The following is a 22,986-nucleotide window of genomic DNA, read 5'->3' on the forward strand; positions in this document are numbered from 1 at the left end:
ATGGTGTATATGGGAGATTGTGTGGGACTCAAACTGTATATGGGAGGTTGTGTGGGGCTCATGCCGCATATGAGGGAGGCTGTGTGGGGCTCATGCTGTATATGGGAGTCTGTGTGGGGATCATGCTGTATATGGGAGTCTGTGTGGGGCTCACGCTGTATATGGGAGTCTGCGTGGGGCTCAGGCTGTATATGGGAGTCTGTGTGGGGCTCACACTGTATATGGGAATCTGTGTGGGACTCACTGTATACAGGAGGCTATATGGGGCTCACGTTGGAATATGGGAGGCTATATGGGGCTCATGCTGTATATGGGAGGCTATATGGGGCTCACGCTGGATATGGGAGGCTGTATATGGAAGGATGTGTGGGGCTCACGCCGTACATAAGGAGGCTGTGTGGGGTTCACACTGTATATGGGAGTCTGTGTGGGGCTCACGCTGTATATGGGAGTCTGGGGTTCACGCTGTATATGGGAGTCTGTGTGGGGCTCACGCTGTATATGGGAGTCTGTGTGGGGCTCACGCTGTATATGGGAGTCTGTGTGGGGCTCACGCTGTATATGGGAGTTTGTGTGGGGCTCACGCTGTATATGGGAGGCTGTGTTGGGCTCATGCCGCATATGGGGGAGGCTGTGTGGGGCTCACGCTGTATATGGGAGGTTGTGTGGGGCTCACACTGTATATGGGAGGCTATATGGGGCTCATGCTGTATATGGGAGGCTGTATATATGTAAGGATGTATGCGGCTCATGCTTTATATGGGAGGCTGTATAGGTGAGGTTATGTGGGGCTCACGCTGTATATGGGAGTCTGTGTGGGGCTCACGCTGTATATGGGAATCTGTGGGGTTCACGCTGTATATGGGAATCTGTGTGGAGTTCACGCTGTATATGGGAATCTGTGGGGTTCACGCTGTATATGGGAGTCTGTGGGGCTCACGCTGTGTATGGGAGTCTGTGTGAGGCTCACGCTGTATATGGGAGTCTGTGTGGGGCTCACGCTGTATATGGGAGTCTGTGTGGGGCTCACGATGTTTATGGGAGTCTGTGTGGGGCTCATGCTGTATATGGGAGGCTATATGAGGCTCACGCTGTATATGGGAGGCTATATGGGGCTCATGTTGTATATGGGAGGCTATATGGGACTCGCTGTATATGGGAGTCTGTGTGGGGCTCACGCTGTATATGGGAATCTGTGGGGTTCACGCTGTATATTGGAATCTGTGTGGAGTTCACGCTGTATATGGGAATCTGTGGGGTTCACGCTGTATATTGGAGTCTGTGGGGCTCATGCTGTGTATGGGAGTCTGTGTGAGGCTCACGCTGTATATGGGAGTCTGTGTGGGGTTCACGCTGTATATGGGAGTCTGTGTGGGGCTCACGCTGTATATGGGAGTCTGTGTGGGGCTCACGATGTTTATGGGAGTCTGTGTGGGGCTCACGCTGTATATGAGTCTGTGTGGGGCTCACGCTGTATATGGGAGGCTATATGGGGCTCATGTTGTATATGGGAGGCTATATGGGGCTCACGCTGGATATGGGAGGCTGTAAATGGAAGGATGTGTGGGGCTCATGCTGTATATGGGAGGCTGTATAGGGGAGGTTATGTGGGGCTCACACTGTACATAAGGAGGCTGTGTGGGGTTCACACTGTATATGGGAGTCTGTGTGGGGCTCACGCTGTGTATGGGAGGCTGTATATGGAAGGATGTGTGGGGCTCATGCTGTATATGGGAGGCTGTATAGGGGAGGTTATGTGGGGCTCACACTGTACATAAGGAGGCTGTGTAGGGTTCACACTGTATATGGGAGTCTGTGTGGGGCTCACGCTGTATATGGGAGTCTGTCTGGGGCTCACGCTGTATATGGGTGTCTGCGTGGGGCTCACGCTGTATATGGGAGTCTGTGTGGGGCTCATGCTATATATGGGAGTCTGTGTGGGGCTCACTCTGTTTATGGGAGGCTGTGTGGGGCTCATGCCGCATATGGGGGAGGCTGTGTGGGGCTCATGCTGGATATGGGGGAGGCTGTGTGGGGCTCACGCTGTATATGGGAGGCTATATGGGGCTCATGCTGTATATGGGAGGCTGTATATGTAAGGATGTGTGGGGCTCATGCTGTATATGGGAGGCTGTATAGGGGAGGTTGTGTGGAGCTCACACTGTATATAAGGATGATGCCTGGGGTTCACGCTGTATATGGGAGGCTATATGGGACTCACCTGTATATGGGAGGCTGTGGGGGCTCACGCTGTATATGGAAGGCTATATGGGGCTCATGCTGTGCATGGGAGGATGTGTGGGGCTCATGGTCAGGGCTGCCACTAGGAATTTCGGGGCACCCTTGACACTCCGCCCAAGCTCCACCCCTCGAACTGTCCACAGTCCCACCGCTCTCTCTTGGAAAAACTTCTCACCAATCACACATTAACAGTTCCCATCTCCAGATCACACACATAGCCAGCAGCTCTTGTTTTGGCCAAAAGATTTTTTAAATCTGCCACCACGACAAGTTAGACTCTTTTGGCCGGGCCCTATTCTACTCTAACCTATTAAACATTTGTTAAAATATTCAATGCAGAAAAGGATTTCCAGTTTGTCAAGGAGCGCTTCCGGCTGATTCATTAATTACTCCGAATATTTCAAGGAATAACCAGAAAAAGAAGGGGGGCGCAGATCTAAGTGTAGAGTTTTAATTATGTCAGATAGAAATAAAAAATGCTCACCTTTTTGGTGTCTTGTTGCTCAGCGTATAACCCTGTGTTTGGGTACTGGAGTAATCGTCTGGATCTGCTGGCCTGCAGCTCAAAACAGGTGGAACGAACTACCTTGTAGGAGATTCGTCAGAGAATGCAGAAAAGGATTTCCAGTTTGTAAAGGAGCGCTTCCGGCTAAAATGTTCAATACAATTTAGGTATATTTTTTATTTATTTTTCAATTTTTAAAATGACCAATAATATCACATCCAACGGGACAAATACCACTGCATCATGTCCAGACCACATATTACCACCACATAGTGACCTATAATACCACATACAATTAACAAATACAGCCACACCATGACCAGAACACATATTACCACCACAGTGACAGAATAATATAGCACACACAAGGGACAAATACCACTGCATCATGCCCAGACCACATATTACCACCACAGTTACCAAATAATATCACATACAAGGAACAAATACCATCGCACCATGACCAGACCACATATTACCACCACATGGTGACTGAATACTACAATACTGATCATTAATTAAAAAAAACCCATAATACTATCACCATAAGTGCCATTATACACAGGAGATCTGTACTTAGTATGCAGTGTCTGTGCACAAGTAATACAGTGATCACCAGTGACAATATACATTGGAGCTCTGTATATAGTGCAACTGTACAGGTAATACAGTGATCACTGGTGACATTGTACACAGGAACTCTGTATATAGTGAATAGTGTCAGTGCACAGGTAATACAGTGATCACTGGTGACATTGTACAAAGACACTCTGTATATAGTGTATAGTGTCAGTGTACAGGTAACACACTGACTCATCAGTGACGTCTCTAGGTTTAGTCCTTCAGCTTCGCTTTCATCTTTCATCCAGCACAGACCGCCATCACGTCTTCCAGCCAGGGCTTGTCTCTGCAGGAAATAACACTTATCTAGAGCTCCACTTGCAGAACACATTACTTAATTTTTTCCCAACTTCTACAATATACCAGATAAAAAAAAAGGTGACATAGTGTCGCTCTGCACAGTAACAGGACCTTCCCCCATTTAAAACAGTATCCTCAAAAAAATAAAATACATCGCTGCAGTAATAATATCCCTTAATTAGCCCCTATGGTAATAATATCCCCCATCCTGGCCCCATATGTGTCTCATTCCTGGCTCCAGCGATGTTTTCTCTCATGCTACCCTCATGAGTATCCATTCTGCCTCCATATGAGCAACAAACAAGGAGAACTGGAATTACTAACGCAGGAAAAGAAATATGATGTCATTGGAATCACTGAAACTTGGTGGGACAATACACATGATTGGAATACAAGACTAGAAGGATACAACTTATTTGCTAGAAACAGACTTGATAAACGAGAGGAGGAGGTGTCGCATTGTATGTTAGAAACGCGTATATCTGCACAGAGATACAAGCTTCAGAGACTGGGAGTTCTGTGTAAACTGTTTGGGTAAGAATACAAGGACAGAACAATGGAAAGGACACCATTGTAGGCATTTACTACAGGCCGCCTGTGCAAGCTGAAGATATGGATGAACTCTTTATGCATCAATTGGCCAAGTTCTCCAAAAAATATGACATAGTTGTCATGGGAGATTTCAACTATCCAGACATTTGTTGGGAATCTCTCTCAGGCAAAACTAACAGGTCAAGGAAATTCTTATCCTCTCTTGCTGACAACTTTATCTTCCAAAAGGTAGGGGAGAAAACAAGGGGAACTGCTACCTTGGATCTTATCCTTATCAACAGGGAGGAAATGGTTGAGGAGCTAAAATTGGCTGGGACCCTAGGAGGTAGCGACCAAGCTAGTTTAGAATTTTGGATAACTAGAGGAGGAAGACCTGTGAAGACTCAGACGTCAAGGATAGATTTCAGAAAGGCAGATTTTAAGGGATTCAGAAAGAGAATTGGATTGATCCAATGGCTGGATATCCTTAAGGGCAAAAATGTCCAGGAAGGATGGGAAATCTTGAAAAATGAAATTCTCAAAGCACAGTTGTTATCAATTTCGAAAAGAGGGAAGAATAGGAAGCATTTAAGGAAACCAGGATGGATGAACACAGAACTTAAGCACATGCTAAAAAGGAAGAAAGAAATGTTTATCAAATGGAAAGAGGGAGGCATATCTAAAGAAGAATATAATGTTGTCTGCAGAAATTGCAGGTCACAAATTAGATTATCTAAAGCTGACAATGAATTGAGGCTTGCAAGAGATGTCAGAAGCAATAATAAAGGATTTTGGGGATATGTCAAAAGTAAAAGAAGAGGATATTTACAGGATGAAAATGATGAAATGGTAAGACAGGATGTTGAGAAGGCCGAACTTTTAAATTCCTATTTTGCATCTGTTTTCTCTCAGAAGGGAAATGTAACATCAACTGTTCTTCACTGTCCTACTAAGGGAATAGAAGAATCCAGGATATCTATAAATAGAAATATAGCTAACCTAAATGAATTCAAGTCTCCAGGTCCAGATGAATTACACCCCAGAGTACTGAAGGAGATAGCAGAAGAAATTGTTGAACCCCTCTCTATAATCTATGAAAATTCTTGGAGAACAGGAGAAGTCCCAGAAGACTGGAGAAGAGCAAATGTTGTTCCTATCTTCAAAAAGGGGAAAAAGGTGGACCCAGGCAAAGATAGACCGGTGAGTCTGACTTCTATACCAGGAAAGATCTTTGAACAAATTATTAAACAACATGTATGTAAGTACCTGGATAAGAATGAAGTGACTAAAGGGAATCTGTCACCTTTTGGCCTTTCACCTGCCGGCATAGACATCGGGGGCTTATCTACAGCATTCTGTAATGCTGTAGATAAGCCTCTGATGTAACCTGAAAAAGAAGAAAAACACGTTATATTATACTCACGGAGGTGGGCGGTCCGATCCGATGGGTGTTGCCGTCCCGTCCGGCGCCTCCCTTCTTCATGCGATGACGTCCTCTTCTCCCGTCCTGTAATGGCTCCGGCGCAGGCGCACTGCAGAGTCCTGCAGTGCGCAGGCGTCGGTAATGCCCTGTTCAAGGTAATACCCTGATGGTGGCCCTGCTCATGCTATATATGGGAAGCTGTGAGGGGATCACGCTGTATATGGGAGGCTGTGGGGCTCATGCTGTATATCCGAGGTTGTATGGGGCTCACACTGTATATGTGAAGTTGTATTAGTCTCACGCTGTGTATGGGAGGATGTTTGGGGCTTACGCTGTATAGGGGGCTGTGTGGGGACATTTACGGTATATAGGGGGATGTCAGCATACTTAAAGGGGTACTCCCATCTCAGAGATTCTATCCCAATATGTAGTAGGTGTAATAATAATATCAAATATTTACAATTAGAAATGTAGTATAGTTCTCCTGATTCGCTATGTCACTTACCCTATGTGCAGGGTATTGCTGTAGCTTACTTATCAATAGTTACGATCACTTATAGTGTTAGTTGTCGTAACCATGGATACCTAAGCTCCTGCAATGCCCTGCATATGGAGTAAGCCACATAGCTTATCAGAAGAAGTAATAACTTGATTATTGTATCATAATGAGAGACAAAAAGCCTGATGTTACATTTTACTACAGTAACATGTATGAGGGAGTGGGGAATCCGGGAAATTAAGTCTGAATTGGAGTGGGAGATTTGGTTTACCGACTCCTCAGCTGTGCTCGGCGGTGTACTTGTGAATCCTGCTCTGGATTGAAAAAAAGCTTTTTCTGCTCCTCTCTATGACGAAAAACAAACCTCTGTAACCTGATCCACCTGGTAGTGCCTCTTGCTTTGACCAAGATGGATTTTTATCATTTTTCAGATTGGATGATAAGTTTAGGAGGCAAAATGGGTGGGGGGTGAGGAGGAAGAGGAAAAGTGGCTGCTAAGTGTAGAAAAAAAAAGCAGATTTCTCTGGTCAGATATAATAAAAGGTTTCTTAGACTCAATAACACCAAGACGTTGTCATACGGCTGCATGCAGCATCTTTATTGTAATACTCTCGTTTACATAGAACCGATATAAAGAAAAAAACTGTACAAAACGATCTCCTCTCCAATCCTGTCTGTCATGTCACAAAATAGCATTCTGTCAGAAGTTAGAAAAAATACATGCTGTGTTATACTCGATTGTGGGGTCTTTTATAGATTTCTTTTTTCTTCCTAGGAAGGACCAAGGCAATAAACCGCTGTAGATTTCTGCAGGCTATATATATAGGATTGAGTGTGTCACTTTTGTGGGTTATAATTCACATTCCTGTAGGAAATCACAGTGGAGGATCCCATACGGCATTATTCGCATTATACGCAGGTTTTCGTCCTTTATACATGCAGAAATTGTAAACGTGCCCACATTACACAACCGGCTAGACCAGGCGTTCATAATATGGCTTCTGTGCTACACCTGCGGTAACGGATTACTATAGGATTTTATGGTGGTCTACATTTAGTTTTTGTTACAATGAAAGAGGTGAGCGGCTCTGATGACATCGTGAAAAGACAGGTGGACACATCCGGACAGGTATCCTTACAAGTGATGTCATCGGCACCGTTGTCTTCCCAAGGCACATGCGAGCGGCATCTGGGAACTCTTAAAGGGGCATTTGTGCACCCATATTATGGGGGGGGGGGCACATCCTCGCCCAACAGCAGCCCAATCTGGCAGCTGCGGAACAATTTCCCCTTCTAATATGCTCATCTGCAAGTGGCATTAGTAACATGGGGTCAAATGAAAAAGAAAAGATACATAAACTGAAAACCAGAGAGCGCCTTGCTATAATAACATTAAAATGAACATACTGTACACTCGGTGGCAGTAAGAACCGCATATGGGTTTTTACATTGTTTTTTTTCTATTTTATTACATTGTATGCATTTTTGTTGTGCTTTTTTGAGGTTCTCATTCTTCAGTCCCAGATTGTTTTTTTCCATACCATATTGGATGTAAAATAAGAAAAAGTACTGTTTTATGAGGAATGCATTAGTTAGTAAAGTAGACAAGATCATGAGAGATTAACTGTGAACCTGGTTGGGAGTGATCTGATAATGTCAAGCAGCGCTTCCTATTACTACTATACTAATACTAAGTTGTTTTTTTTTAGCATAAATTCATAATTGCATAATCTTTGTTCAGTGCAATTTATTTTTAAGGATTGCTTGCTCGGATAAGGCGTTTGATGTGGAACAGGGCGAGTGAGGTAATGAATCCACTTTTATAAATTATTGTTCTTATATATCCGTAGAATTACTGCTCTGCCTGCAGCCACCACTAGGGGGGGAGCTTGCAGCTCTAATAGCATGCAGTAGTAATTCTGTATGTAAAGAGCTCCCTCTAGTGGTGTCTGCAGACTGAAGTGTATCATACCTATTAAACATAAGCAAAAAAAAGGTGACATAAAATCTGTGCAGTGTTTTTTTTATGCTTTTTTGCTGATTTATTCTCTTCAAATTCTAATACCTGACCATAAATTATCAGTTTATCTGTAGACGGTGGTTTGCAGTTAGTTGCAGCGATAATTTCATATCGATGATGAGCTAATATGCCATAGACTCCATTACAGCTAGCAGTAGACATGCAATAATACAAGGCTAGATTTAAAATCCGTTTTATGTATACAGCTCTTCTGCAGTCCTGGTTTTTATTAAAAAAACAAAAATGAGTAATCTTGTTATATTCATATTGGCGATGGCATCCCAACGTATGATTGTAGGATCAGACTACACACAGTTTTGTTTGTAGTCTGTTACCATGGTGACACATAGAACTTTATAGGAGCTGTAAACGCAAAGTAGTAGAGAATGTCTAATCCGATTTGTAAACTTCAGTTTCCATTATGAATGCACCATGTAGCGATAACGCGGGGGGCGAGGTGTACGAAGCCTTTTTTTTTTCTTTTCTCGCCACATACTTGAGTATAATACTGTAACGGTTCTAAACAAAAGTCGATTAAAATTATCTTACAAGCACCTGGACACTATGATATTTATATGATATGTACAAAAACCAAAAACATCGCTCTCCCCATATAAAGAATAAAAACCGGCCATATTTGATTTGGGTGAATACAAAGTAACACCTCCTCCGCAGCACACTTCTTTACTCGCCAGGCATCGCTTTGTTTTCCTGATTTCTGTGCTTTTTAGGCATTTTAAGTTTGAAAAGGAGGAAAAATATAATTTTATTGATATAAAGATGGAAAAAAAATCATCCAAAAAATTGGCACCTGTGGATATGTGGCTCCAAATGTTTGGCTGGAATAAGGCACAGAGCGCTGTTCTCAGAACTCGTTATATGTGGTCAGAACGTGGGGAATTGTGGGTTACCCTACATCTCGCCTAAAAACAAAATATTACTAGATCTTAAAGGGACAGGACTGCTAACATAGAAGGTGTGGCTATCAAGTAAGGGGTGGGGTTTATTCAAATGAGTTAGTACCTGGCTCCTATTAGGCTTGTCCCATACATAAGTAGCAATGCTATACATATATTTTCAGGTCACTGCCTCGTAGATACATTTCTATAAATTTCTAAATGTTTGCAAAAAAAAAACTACAAACTTTTTTTTTTTTCATTCCAGAACAAAAAAATGACCAGGATGAAGGTCTGGTGAGATACGTGGGTCGGTCCCGTGCAACCCATTTTTTGATTCTAGTGCAATCAGTAGAGAGAATATGGTGGCATTGAGTTCAGAACTTTTTGGAAAAGTTTTTGAAATAATAAAACATTTCATCTGTCGTCGTACTGCTGTTCGGGAACTGAACGCAATGGTTAAATGTAACGGATTTGGTTAAAAACAAAAAAGTTTTTAATCAAAAGTTTCCTATGAATCCATGCTGCGAGTTCTCTATGGTTTGAGGAATGAGGAACCACCTAATTTATCGTTGGCAGTGAAGACCATTGGGAATCCTCCAAAGTCTTTTGATAACGTCCAGCTCGCTTTGACTCATGGTCTGAGCCTGGCTGCTCATGCGTGCCGCGCGGCACCGAGTCCATGAGTCAGGCTTGTTCTCATAACTGCGTCTCATCCCTCGTCTCCGGGTTTCCCGTTTGTTCGGTCTTGTAACTATTGCTGCTTTTCCGGCTTTGGGAATCGTTGGCCACGTGAGCTAAAGGGTCCGATCTGATGAGATATCTGAGGGGGAAAATCCGTTATCAGTCACAAAAACTGCTGACTACACAGAAAGTTGACCCCTTACAAAATTTTATATATTTTTTCTTCTCCCCTTATTCCAAGAGGTATAAGGGTCTGTGCACACGTTGCGGATTCTGCTGCGAATCCACAGCAGATTTGGCCCGGCGTGTCCGCAGCAGATTCTCCTGCAGTGTACAGTACCATTATATTCTATGTAAATCCAAAAACGCTGTGCACATGCTGCGGATTTTTCCGTGCAGATTTGCTGCGGCTTTGAATCTGCAGCATGTCAATTCTTTGTGCGTATTGCGCTGCGTTTTACATCTGCTCCATTATAGGAATCTGCAGGGGTAAAAACACAGGTGAAATCCGCAGGAAATCTGCGCTAAATCCGCGGGTAAAACGCAGGTCATTTTACTTGCGGATTTAGGAAAATCCGCAGCACAATCCGCAACGTGTGCACATACCCTAACTTATTTTTCCATCGACAGAGCTATACGAGGGCTTCTTTTCTTGCACTTTTGAATGACACAATTTATTATACTATATCATGTACTGGGGTCAAATGGTGGAAAGAAAAATCCCACAATTCTGCCATTGAATGTTTAACCTGGAAAAATCATCTTCCAGGTTCGTACTGGAACAACGATACCAAACTGGTAGAGATTTTTTTTTATTATAATAATAATATCTTTATTTTAATATAGCGCTAACATATTCCGCAGCGCTTTACAGTTTTGCACACATTATCATCACTGTAAATTCCCTATTACTATGTCTTTCAAATGTGGGAATAAACCGGAGAACAAAAACACGGGGAGAACGTACAAACTCCTTGCAGATGTTGTCCTTGGAGGGATCTGAACCCAGGACCCCAGTGCTGCAAGGCTGCAGTGCTATCCACTGAGCCACCGTGCATAGGAGTATTTTATCAGTTAAAAATTGTAAGAACTTTTCTATGTGAGGGCTTATTGTTTGCGTTCTCTGCTGTAGTTTTTATTGATACTATTTTTGGGTTATGATCATTTTTATTTAATTTTTCTATGCAGTGAGGCGACTGACAAACAGCAATTTTGGCCTTCCAAGTTTCTTTTTCTCTGGCATCTAGATTTTATAAATCTAGGGGGTGCGCTATTTAAACTTTTATAAATTTTATTTCTTAAAACTTTTCATTTCTACTTTATTTTTTTATTCCTTCTTGGGGATCATTTGATCGCTTATATTACATCTTGCAATACAAGTGTATGGCAGTATATGGGGTAATTGACATTCTTCTATGAAGGCCACGTGCTTCACAGGATGACTAAGATGGCAGCTATGGGGGACGTCAGGTGGTCACCCATTGGCTCCCTGCAATCACTTCGTGGCGAATGGGCGATGAAAGCAGGCCATTTAAATTGTTAATCAGCAGCAATCGGAGCTAGCTCTTCTCGCTGCTGTTACAGGCAGATGCCAGCTGTGTAGCACAGCAAGAATGTGGTGGGCTCAGTGCCTGAGCCTGCTTCAAACAACCAGCATGTGAAAAAAAAAATGTCATTAAAGGGTCAAAGTTTGGCTGAATTTGGCATGAATGGGCAAGCATCTAGTGTGTATGCTGGCCGATGACTCTCCCGACAGGTGGGGAGAGGAGAATCGAGCATACAGAATGGCGATGCACCTTCCTATTCTTTCTGTGATGTGCAGATAAAGTTTTGAGAAATCTAATTATCGCTGCCATTACTGAGATTGTTTTGCATTTTCAAACTTTCATAAACTTTTAATTCTTTTAAGTTGCACAGTACTTACACAATGTCATTAAGTTCCAGCCGTGTGTCCGGCGGGGGATTGATGAGGACGTAGGACAGGGTGTTCTGGTGATCGTTCATTTCGTCTGTTAAAAGTAAAGGAAAATGGGTAAAGGCACACTTGGGTGTCATCGCTCAGCTCTGGGCTTTATCATGTGTTACAACAGAGGTACATTACATTCCCCATAATGCTCAGCAAATGAAGATGATTACAGAGCCGAATGGTTCATTACAGGAGATGTATCTTGTAATGAGCCCTAAGTCTGCGTCCATTACATGGACCATGAAGTAAACAATGGGGGGGTTCTATTGATGGAAAGTGTGAAAACTGTGAGAAATTAGTGAAAAAAAAAACATTTTTGGTTATGCAAAGAATAACATTTCCTGGAAAAGAAAAATCATCTAGGATAGAATTGTGCATAAGACTGTTTCGCACAATGAGCGCTCTTTCAGGGGCTTCCATGTAAAATGATTTTCAGATCTTCCCCCAACAGAGCTGTTGACTTTAGTGAGGCAAACTGCGTCCAAAATAGGAAACTTGGCCTCCATTGTTCCTCTTGCCGGCGATTTCAGATTTTGCTGCCAGACACATTAGCATAATCAAATAAGCTGTGTCCGGCAACAGAAAACGTATCATAGCCTTTTAGATTCTGTCTGCCAGCAGAATCAGTTTTCATTTATCATTATTAGTTATCAATCTCAGTTATCATTTTTAGTACCCATAACATAGAAGGGGGCTGGGTTTGCAATTGATAATTCATTCGGCCAGTCCCCTGACACAATGCTTTGATCACGTGCCGACATAGAAAACTATGCTGTCCTGTACTGCACTTGTCACATTGAACACGGTGTTGATATGTTTTGTTGAAAAACGTTCAGTAAAACTTGCATTTTCATTGAAGTCTGTTTGTATACAGTGGATGGTCCTGACAGTTTATGGACAGCTGCCAATCACTAGTAGGACCGACCACCCACGGGACTCATGAATAGGACCGCCCACTGGACTCCTATATAAAAACACCAAGAATTTCAGTGAATAAAATACAAGTTATACTGAATCTTTTCTAACAAATTCTTATATCTTTGTGCTTGGTTTCGCCTGCTCTACGCCCTGCTGTCCACAGATCAGACATGTACATCACGACAGGTTCTTTTTAAGGTTTAGGCACACATTGTGATTTTTTTTCTGGGCTTTGGAAAAATTGTGTAAAAAAACCAAACAAACACAACTTGTAAATTATTTGCATCTGGAAGAATTTCTCCACCTACAATTAACACATGTTGCAATGATAAAGCAAGCTGAAAGAAAGAACACATGGTGTTCCATTCACACGGCTGTAAGGTAAGGGGGCAGGTTAGGGGACATCTTTGGAAGCAGCAGTCTGTAGGGAAGGAATAACCTTAGAGAGATTAATGGAGGATTTCTTGCTATCGGCTCACACACCACATTGTAGATAACAAATGAAATGGAGAATGAATCCAGGGTTCAGTGACCAGGAGAAATACCGGGCCGATTCCTGCAAGTCCTAACATAACCAACGCTCAACATGGAAGAATAGGGAGATTATTGAATGTCGCAGGTTGGAGTTCCTCCATAGCAAAAACAAAGGTCTGGAAAACAGCGATCAGATAAAAATGACCACAAATCAGAAGTAAAGACTGTATGAAAAGTTATTAGACCGGTTACTATTAATGTGCTGCCGTAAATGAGTCTAGTAGTAAGACTTGGGACAATCCGCTGAAGGCAGGGGTCCCTTTGAGGTTGGTGCTACATGGCGACGCAGTCCTCAAACACATTGCAGATCCCAAAACATCTGTGCAACTTGTCATCATAAGACTATTTTAGAGATGCAAAAAAATGGCCAAGTCTCATATGACTTAGCGTGCAGTCTATGGTGTGAGCGATCAGCGCATGAGTTACAGTAGGAACTCATTAGATGTGATGTCACAATGTGACACTACTATCTGAATATTGCGTGACTCGTTGCCGTGTAGCCCCCTGCCTTAACGTGTCCCTGCTGTAATTCTACATGACTTGCTAAAGAACTTGCATTAGCAAAGATCCAACTAAGTTGTTTTACCATTGGTTCCAGCTTCTATACTTCCGGCTTCTGCTTGAAACAGTACAATATTTTCTATGTTGTCCTGTCATCCCTCATTTCAATAGCCAAGCCAGCTCCCGTCATTATTTAATTATCAGCTGTGATCAAGTAAGTAGGGTTGGCTATTAAAATGAGCAAGTAGCCAGCCCCTTTCACACACACAGCATGGATAACAGGCAGATACAGAAAAAAGTTTCTTGTGTCAAGCAGAAGCCAGAAATGAAGCAGACAGGACCCAATAAGATGATGAAACAGACGCATTTGTGGATCTTTGATAATACAAGTGTTTTAGTACATTATACATAATTACCCTAGAGATGCATTTAAAGGGATATTCTCATCTTCATAAATGATTATTGTCGGATAGCGCTTCTAAAACACAAGCAATTTTGTAACTTACTGCTTATTACAATTTTCAGATGTTTCTGAGTTAACTTTTCTTTTGTTTACAGCTCGTTGGCATTGAAGGCCGACCACTGCTGCTAGACTGCAAAACATATGCAATGCTTATAAGCTCTTTTTGATTGAGCATGTAAGCACCGATTTGAAGCTAGCCGGGATCACTGGAGCGCACTGTTGCCTCCAAATCCTGTGCAGTTTCAGCGCAGCGGTGGTCGGTCTCTTAGACAATGGAGCTGTAAAGAAAAGAAAAGTGTTAATATCTCAAGAACGGCTGCAAATTTTAATAAGCAGTAAATTGTAAGTGCTTGTTTTTACCAGCACTATCCATCAGTTTTCATCTATGAAGATGGAAATGGCCCTTTTTTTAAGCAAACTGTCCCTTTCACTCCATGACTATACAGGTATTTGGCGCTCAGCATCAGAAAAACTAAAACCTCTACAAAGATGCAACAGGCTATTAGCAAAGCATATTGTTCTTCAAGGCATTCCACTCCTCTTCACAGGTACATGACACATTCAGCTCTGCTACATATAGTATGAATGCGTTGTTATGTTCAGGATTATTGCGTTTGCCATTATGGGTCATATCATATACAATGACTTGGTATAATGGTTCAGGAAAATCGCAGCCTTGGTGACGCCTGTGGATGGAAAAGGAAAGGAAGCTGCCCGGCCAATTTACTTATGCCGAAGAGTTAAGGGGTAACTTATACAAGCGCCATTATTGTAGATGGAGACACAAGGCATGACGTTACCACCACGCTAGACGTTAGCATTGAGGGATTGGCGGATGTCACCAATCTCTGCTAAAGGGATAAAGCCAGTTAGTATGGAGTGAGTTGCGTATAGTCAGGGAGGGCATATGTGGTATGGATTGGTGGACGGTCAGGGGGCAAGACCTGACCAGATGGTATGGTTGGTGGAGATTGATGGGAAGGATGCTCTGCAGATAGTCAGGGTAAGGCCCGTGGGTCATTGCAGCCAGTTCTGCTCCATGGAAGAAGCTTTTTTATACCTTTTTTGTGCATTCATGCAGTGAGTAAAGCCTATCCGAGCCCACAACGTATATTGCCAAGTAGTAGTGACGGTTAGCGTCACGAGATCACTACGCAATTGTCTATTGTTGAGGTCAGTCAACTCCTCCCATACAACACCGAGAATGGAGGTGCGGAATACACAATATTTTACTTATATTTTTTCTTTTGCAAAATGAATACAGAATCTGGCAATATACATAGGTAGTGTGGGGACTTCCATGAAACAATGCTTGGGGCTTTTTTTTTTTTTTTGGATAAGTGAGCGCAACAATGGTGGAAAATGCCAACTTTCGGAGAGCTCTTGGTTCCAACCCAAGTATGTGGAGTTTTTTTTGCATCCTTGAGTCCTGCACTGTCCCGCTCAGCCCATACTCTCGCTGTAACTAACGGCTTTGCCTGCAGTATTCCTTTAAATTAGAATGGTGACAATTTTTAACTTAAGGGGATGAGCACACAGTGTCTTTATGCTCAATTTTCGGAGCTAAAATTCGAAGTTTCTGTGAAGTTTTGAGATTTGGAAGAAGATTTGGATATTGCTGCTGTTCCTGAGCCAAGAAAGTGCTAAAAAAACACCAGAAGATCCCCTCTGTACTTAATGTTCAGTGTTTTGCACACTTTTTTCCTCACTTCAGGATTTGAAAAATGCATGTCACTTCTCTGAAGCCAATCCTAATGTAAAACTATCCTAATCGGAAGAGTAAAAAAAAAAAAACTTTTCCAAAAGGCTTTAAAAACAATTTAAAATTAAAAAAAAAAAAATGCCCAAAGGAGGAGCATTTCCTGGAGCAATTTCTACTAGAAAGTCATATGCACATACCCTAAGCTACCACTCGCTTCTTCACCTCTTTAAACCCTTTTAATTTCAGCACATGCTGTATGTAAATTACCTGTAGTCAAGGAGGTGGAGTTTCTTAGCAGAAGAGTCAAAGCTGGCCATGCCCTGAACCTGCCCAGCAACAGGAGACATGTGCAGGATTTCAGACAGGTTTGAAACAACGTACCCTGTCCTATGAGATGTCAATCAAGCAGGTTTGTGTAAGCATGGCCATCCTTTAGACTTTTCCTGAGTGTCTACTTCTCTGAGTCCAGGAAGGTACGTCATTACAAAATATCACTTAAGCTAGACTGGGCAGGTTAGGGGCAGAGCCATCCTTGACTCTTCTCCTGAGAGGCTCCACCTCCTTGACTCCGGAAAGGAAATTTATATAAGGCAAGCGTAGGGATTCTTTTTCTTTCCCCCACTTATGAGTTTACTTTAAGACAGAAAAAGAAGGGAAGTCACAGGTTATGGTGACAATCTAGGGTCAAAAAAGAAACCTGTGGACAGTCAGTGGCAGAATTTAAAGGGGAGCTGCTCACTTCTGCATCAGCCATGCTTGCGTTGTCCAAGATGGTCCTTCAATCCGATTTAGAGGCGAGTGGGGTCAGAGCAGCCCTTTAAGAGACTGTGCTATGTTTTACTCTTGTACTGTCATACGGACCCTCTTACAAGGTGCCTATCCCCCTGGTATGCACACGGCGTAACGCTAGCCTGGGCGCTGGGTCATACATAATGAGCGGGCCATGCAGAGCGTCCTGACAGCCAGTTGGCATCTTCATCATCACATTGTGCGCTGAGTCAAGCTTGACTCCCAGGGAGGAGAATTACCTTGCAAATATCCAAGGTTTACCCGATTCATCACATCACTGGCAGTTAAATTTGCTACATCCTCTACAGAAAACATACGGAAGAGAAAGGCACAGACATGAACAAAAGAGAAAGAGAGAAAGATAAGCAAGTGACTCAATCGGCAGCGTAAGAAAACTGGGGGGTGGGAGAGCGGCCATTTTGGGGGTGACAACAATATATCTCATCCTGACACTGATGACATCACCAGTATGACTTGTGACGTCACCAGGTACACACAAATCGACGTGATGTTTCCATACACGTGTATATTATTATAGGCCTCAAAATGGCGGCCTCCTTGACAGGCAGAAGTCACAGGTTAAAGTGAAGCTGCACCTTTATAGAAAATGTAACATCTTTGTAATAATGTTTATCAGTGGTTTTTTTTCCAATATAATGCATTTTTTTTTTTAAAGAATAAGAGTTAACTAGGGTAAAAAATAGGTCCACATCTGTCTGCAGGTCGAATTTGGTACTAAAACTCAACCTTTGTTAAGTCCATGAAGTCAGTTGCATTAGAAGAAGCGAACCCATGTACAAGTGTCTATCTTCTTCTGCAAGAGATTTTTTTTTTTTTTTAAATCCCCACTTTAGGCCTTATTCAGACACTACAATTCTGCAGAGAGCACGGCCACTCAATGTCATGTGAGCCATGGCACTGACATCGTTGGAAGGGCACCAATACAAGACACCAGTATAAGGTGTTTTAATTTTACATAGAGACCCCCACTAAATCTACTGTTGCTAAATGGAAACTGTCAACAAGCTGCTGTTGACTGATCTGTTTTCTTTCTTATACTTAATTCTGAACTCCAAATTGTTTTTTGCTGTAAATGGTCTGTGCGACACGATCGATAACGGATGTCGGATGTATGCGGCAGGTGGGTGGGAGGGTGATATAGACACTTTTCAGCCCTTAATATGAATGCAAGTCCCGATCCGAGACAGTTCTTGTGACCCAAACTCATAGGATGGTAGAAGCTGTTAGTTCGGGGAAGGTCGGGACTCGTGGACCTAATATAATCTTGAAAAATAAGTGTTATTGATAGAATCTGAAGGGCAGTTCACAGCAGGGAAGCTCAAAGTTAATAAGAAGAGAAAATGATCAGGCAATAGCAGCTCGCTGATAGTTTCCATGTGGCCCCCAGAAGATTTACTGATCTAAAAGCCAAAGAAAAAATGTAATGAAGACATATTACAAAGATGCCAGTGTTGGTCAAAGGTGAAGATACGCTTTAATTGAAATGAGATAACTAGAGGTCAACTCCACTGCAAAATGAGTAGTAACTGACAACCAACCTTAAGTAATCCATCCAAAGTAACCACAGCAGCGAAGGGGGCTCATGTACGTATTGGCCAGAGAATAGGAATACAGTGGTGTAGCTCAGGGGGTCACAGTGGAGACCCCCTCAGTATAGATGGTCAATAAAGGACTAGCTATTGGTCTTACAACACTGAATGTGGGAAGGAAAGGCGGCCAAAGAACAGTTTTTGGCCCTCAGCAGATGTCCCCATACTTTTACCTATGTACCAATGCTTCACCATTGCCAAGGTATTCTCTATGTAGGACCGACCCTTGATGGCTACTTCATCATCACACTGGCATGCGAAAAGTAATAGATCCCACGTGGGATCTCCGCCATATTATTATAAGGATGATCTATTAGTAATGACAAAAATTATCGATCTACAAAACATACATAAGTGACCCATTATAGGGGTCTGCTCAGTGAGAGATCCGGGGGTGCACCAGTTTGGAGATTTTAGGGTTCGTTTCTCCTATGATACAACTAAATTACACTAAGAGGTGAGGGCATCAGGATCTTCCTGTATATTTATCTGTTAGGTTGAGAAGATCAATCACTTTAGATTTAAAGAGAACCTGTCTCCATAAATATGTAATTTATTTTTCACCCGGTGTAAATGCCGCTGTTCTCCTGAATCGGCTTTGTTTTTCTTTTGTTCCTGCTCCTCCCAATTTCTAAGATACAGCCCCTTCTTCCTTGTATATAAATTTCGTCGTCTTGGCCAAGGGGGCAGGATTCTCATGAAAACGCCCACAATAAGATTGAGGACCACACCCATTTGTAAAAGACTAGATTTTATATACAGTGAAGAGGAGACCATGTCTTAGGAAGTGGAGGAACAAAAGAAAAATAATGCCGGATTTCAGGACAACAGCAACATTTACACCAGGTAAGAAAAATACATAATTATGGCAAGTGACAGGGCCCCTTTAAGGGACACTAAACATAAAAAAGGTAGAAAAAATAACCCCAGTACTTCCCTTACTATTTTATCTCTCCTATCACAATGTAACCAAAAAAATAATGAGCAAAAACAGGGAAAAGGATCAGTACTTGAATAAAAATTCCGTTTATCTATAAAGCAAATCTCAGTCTCTCCTCCTGGTCCTGCGTTTAGCTGTTACACAGTTGACTGCAGCAGGAGCCTCCCCCCTCTGTGCTGCCTGAAGGATACGGATATCGGATCTGATGCACGAGCCCAGGGTGGAGGCTGGGTATAAAGCATCACAGAGCACAGCAGATCCCCCAACGTTTAGGGGACTTCTCACTATAGTCATGAACTTCTATTTACATCACATAAAACATCTAGAACCCCGTTTCACCATACGAAACATCAAGGGCTCTGCATTAGTCCCACCCCCATGTCTGTTAGCAGACTGTGCTGAATATATCCGTCCCTCCAGTATTGGTAACCGAACTCTCTACATACAGAACACATGCAGAAAGCAGCACAGTGGCTTCAGAGCAGCAATCACTTACCGTAACCCGTAGTCGGGAGACCCAGATGTTTCATGCGGTTTTTCACCAGTTCGGACAGTTCCTGGCGCTCGGATCTCCGGTACAGGTTCAGCCTTTGCTGACTGATCCACTCGGCCGTTTTGGTGGCCTGCTTGTTGCCCTTCCTGCTGAGTCTCCGTGCCCACTGCATACTCTTCCTGCGCAGCAGTGGGTGCTCGGACTGATCGCTGGATGTGGAGTTTCTGTGACTGGGTTTCGCCATCCAATGCTCCTTTGTGTCTTTTGTATCTTCACAGTCTTCAACATTGATGGAGATTTGTGACTGAAGATGGGAGAAAAAAATAACACAATGAATAAAAGGTAAGAGTGGGGACCGGTGTGCTCGGTAATGAGCCATAATTTGGGTCTCCATGGTAACGCGGGTCTCCAGATCACCCTTGTTAATGTGGATGCACTGTGCCTTCAGTCATAAAGACACACAGGCGGGATAGATGCCAAGGCAACGGTCCGACACACTGCAGATATTGTGCATGTGTCCGGGACATTACCAGATACCTGCTGGATGTTGAAAGGTTGCTTTGACAACTTTTCTGCTCGGCGTGACGGCATGTGTTCAGAAATGCAACACCTTGTGCTGAAATTGTGGTGTAAAGTGAGCTAACTTACAGATGGTGAAATTTAGACTAGTCGTTCAAAGGGGTTGGCGCAGACTTTAATACTGATGGACTATCCTTCGCATAGGGCATGGATATTATATGGGCGTGAGTCCAACAGCAATTAGCTGTCAGCAGGTCCCATGGTGGTACACTGTGTAGTGGCTGTTCCCAGGTACTACAGCTCTGCTCCTATTGAAGTGAATGTGATCTGGTCTGCAGTACCCAAAAATAGCCACTACGCAGAGTACAGAGCTGTGCGCTTTACTTCTGGCTACCGCTGGAACAGCACAGCGCCATAGTAGCCGTAGTGGCCGTTCCCACGTACTGCAGCTCCACTCCTACTGAAGTGAATGTGATCTGGTTTGCAGTACCCAAAAACAGCCATTACACGGAGTACAGAGCTGTGCTGTTCCAGCTCCATACACTATTTACTTCTAGCAAGTGCTGGAACAGCTAATCATCAATGAACCTCCTACAGTCTGATATTGGTGACCTATCCTAAGAATTGTCCATCAATATCAAAATCCTGGACAACTTGTTTATGTTTACACTGTCTAAACATCAGCCAATTTTAGCAAATCTGTGGCGTTGCGTAGCCTAGCTTTATTGAAGTGAATGGCGCAGGGCTGTAATATTACAAGGACAGATGTGACACCTTCTGTGGAAGAAAGCAGCCATGTTTATCTATTATTGGACAACCCCTTTAAGTGAACCCCCCAAACGGGTGGGAATCTCAGGGTGAGAAAGTGCAGGAACAACCTACCTGCGTTCTGATGTCGTGCGGCTGTGAAAAGAAAGACGACATTTTTAATGTCACTGATTTACACGGTAAATTCCAAATACACTTGTAAGAATTTTTTTTTCTAGCAGTAAAATAACAAATTGTCTATGGAGGTGCGACTCCAAAGCGTAATAATCCAGGGGGGCCTGTAAGGGGTTAACAGTACAATAAAATATCATACTCTGTCCCTGCTCCCACGCCAGTCTCCTCTTCGCTCTTTGCCAGCGCTTCGAGTGCCAAGGAAACCCGCCAAAGAGTGAATCGGAGCGTGGCGGAGAGCGGGTGCATCAGGGCGAGGCTGGTGTGGTATTTTATATCCCTTTGTGAATCATGAATCAAGGAAAATGGCAGACAGCCTCCATTTTGCTGGATTTCAGCAAATCAATTTCCCTAAAAAATGTGAATTTACTAAAATCTGTGAATTTTTGGAAATTCTAAACTTATTCGATCAGTTCGGATCTATTTGCTCATCCTTAGGGCTCCGCCATCTTAGTTTGATACCCTAGTAAATCATCAGTGAATTGGTTAGTCGCAGGGCATCACATGCACGGTGACCCGAGGACTCCGATCACATAATTCGCTCCGAGTATCTGAATGACTAATAACTTGTAGCTGGATGAAAGATGTGACCTATGGTGGTGAACTATAAGGGCGTATTCACATGCTGCAGGAAAAATGGCATTGCTGTGGATTTGCCCCTCCCAAAAAGTGACAAAAAATACTGTCAGACTGCTACCTCCGATGTAGAGAACATGTGTGACTGGGTCCTGTAGATCCCAATGGGAATCTCGGCACTGGACGAACAGAGTTTCTGAAACAGCCGCCCGTACGACCGGATCCAAAGGTCATCCTCTGTAATCTTCATCTGGGGGTAGGAAAACAGATAGGGCCCCGATCAGATTAATGGAGCACTGGACACAAGATGTCAGAATACGATGTCAGATCAGGTCCATTTTGATCGTTTTGTGGTGTCAGACTATACAGTCATTTCTTGCTAATTCAGCATTGGGTAAAACTTAAAGGGGGTTTCCAACTCCAAGATCTGTATTATTTTTACAAACAGCTGGTAAAAGTCTACACCTTACCTGCTGCTCTCAAGGCAATGTTTCCCTGGTCCCCTGCCGGTCTCTGCTCAATCAGCTTCGCTGATGACATGTAGACACATTTGACTGCTGCAGACAATCACTGGCTACAGTGTTGACACTCTGCTATTACAGTCAATGATTGGCCGCAGTACTTACATGTCGACGGACCACATCATCCCTGCTGCCTGGTAACCAGAGACCGACAGGGGACCAAGAAGGGTGAGATATTACCCCCTTTTGTTAATGTAAATCACTGTAAAAAAAAATAAAAAATTGTAGGGCGATACCACCCTTGTGGGGTCACCAGCACCTACCGCACACAGGTACCCCGATCCTGGGGTGGTGTCCAGTCCTAGGAGCAGCCTGGTGATGGTAATCATGTAATCCTTCACAAAGGACTGAATGAGGAGAAGGAAAAAAATGCAGAAAACTTTATAAAATGTTACACTTCAGATCCAATGGTGCTGCTTTCTTATAGTTCTGCATGGTGGCGTTCCTCTGTTACTCCTCCTGGAAATGTAGGAATCAAATCACAACTGGCTGCTACCAGCCGAGGGCATGTCTCTGCACAGTCCGGGATTGTCCAATCAGTGACTGAGTATCTGGATACACCCCTTTGACAATTATGATAAATTATGTCGTATTGTTCATGAATTTCCAAGAGGAACAACAGAGGGTCAGTACAATTCACTCATTTACTAAAACAATATAGAAAACTGCAGCCCCCCATCACTGCCATCTATGTACTCCTATGAAGCCCAGCCAGAGGAATTTGTCATTTCTTCTATACACTGCAATAGTGAAGAGTGACAGCATTTAAAAAATAAAATACATTAAATACATAAT

General features: G+C 43.1%; 1 protein-coding gene across 9 annotated transcripts in view; it reads right to left on the reverse strand.

The window, feature by feature from the left end:
- Positions 1-6,691: 6,691 nt before the first annotated feature.
- The window catches only part of KCNT1 (potassium sodium-activated channel subfamily T member 1), a 275,208-nt gene continuing 258,913 nt past the window's right edge, over positions 6,692-22,986 (reverse strand). For 7 of the 9 annotated variants that reach the window (XM_073541141.1, XM_073541139.1, XM_073541142.1 and 4 more), the window contains 7 exons: positions 22,455-22,538; positions 21,792-21,920; positions 21,038-21,058; positions 19,640-19,940; positions 16,833-16,895; positions 11,645-11,729; positions 6,692-9,859 (listed from right to left, as the gene is read on the reverse strand). In XM_073541141.1, coding sequence (XP_073397242.1) covers positions 9,736-9,859; positions 11,645-11,729; positions 16,833-16,895; positions 19,640-19,940; positions 21,038-21,058; positions 21,792-21,920; positions 22,455-22,538 — 807 coding nt within the window. In that variant the 3' untranslated portion in view covers positions 6,692-9,735. The remainder of the gene's footprint in view (positions 9,860-11,644; positions 11,730-16,832; positions 16,896-19,639; positions 19,941-21,037; positions 21,059-21,791; positions 21,921-22,454; positions 22,539-22,986) is intronic. The other 2 variants (XM_073541140.1, XM_073541147.1) reach the window with 1 other exon arrangement.

Source organism: Dendrobates tinctorius, unplaced genomic scaffold (genome assembly GCF_039654945.1).
Source record: "Dendrobates tinctorius isolate UK_male_01 unplaced genomic scaffold, ASM3965494v1 ptg000120l, whole genome shotgun sequence".
In the NCBI taxonomy this organism is placed as follows: domain Eukaryota; kingdom Metazoa; phylum Chordata; class Amphibia; order Anura; family Dendrobatidae; genus Dendrobates; species Dendrobates tinctorius.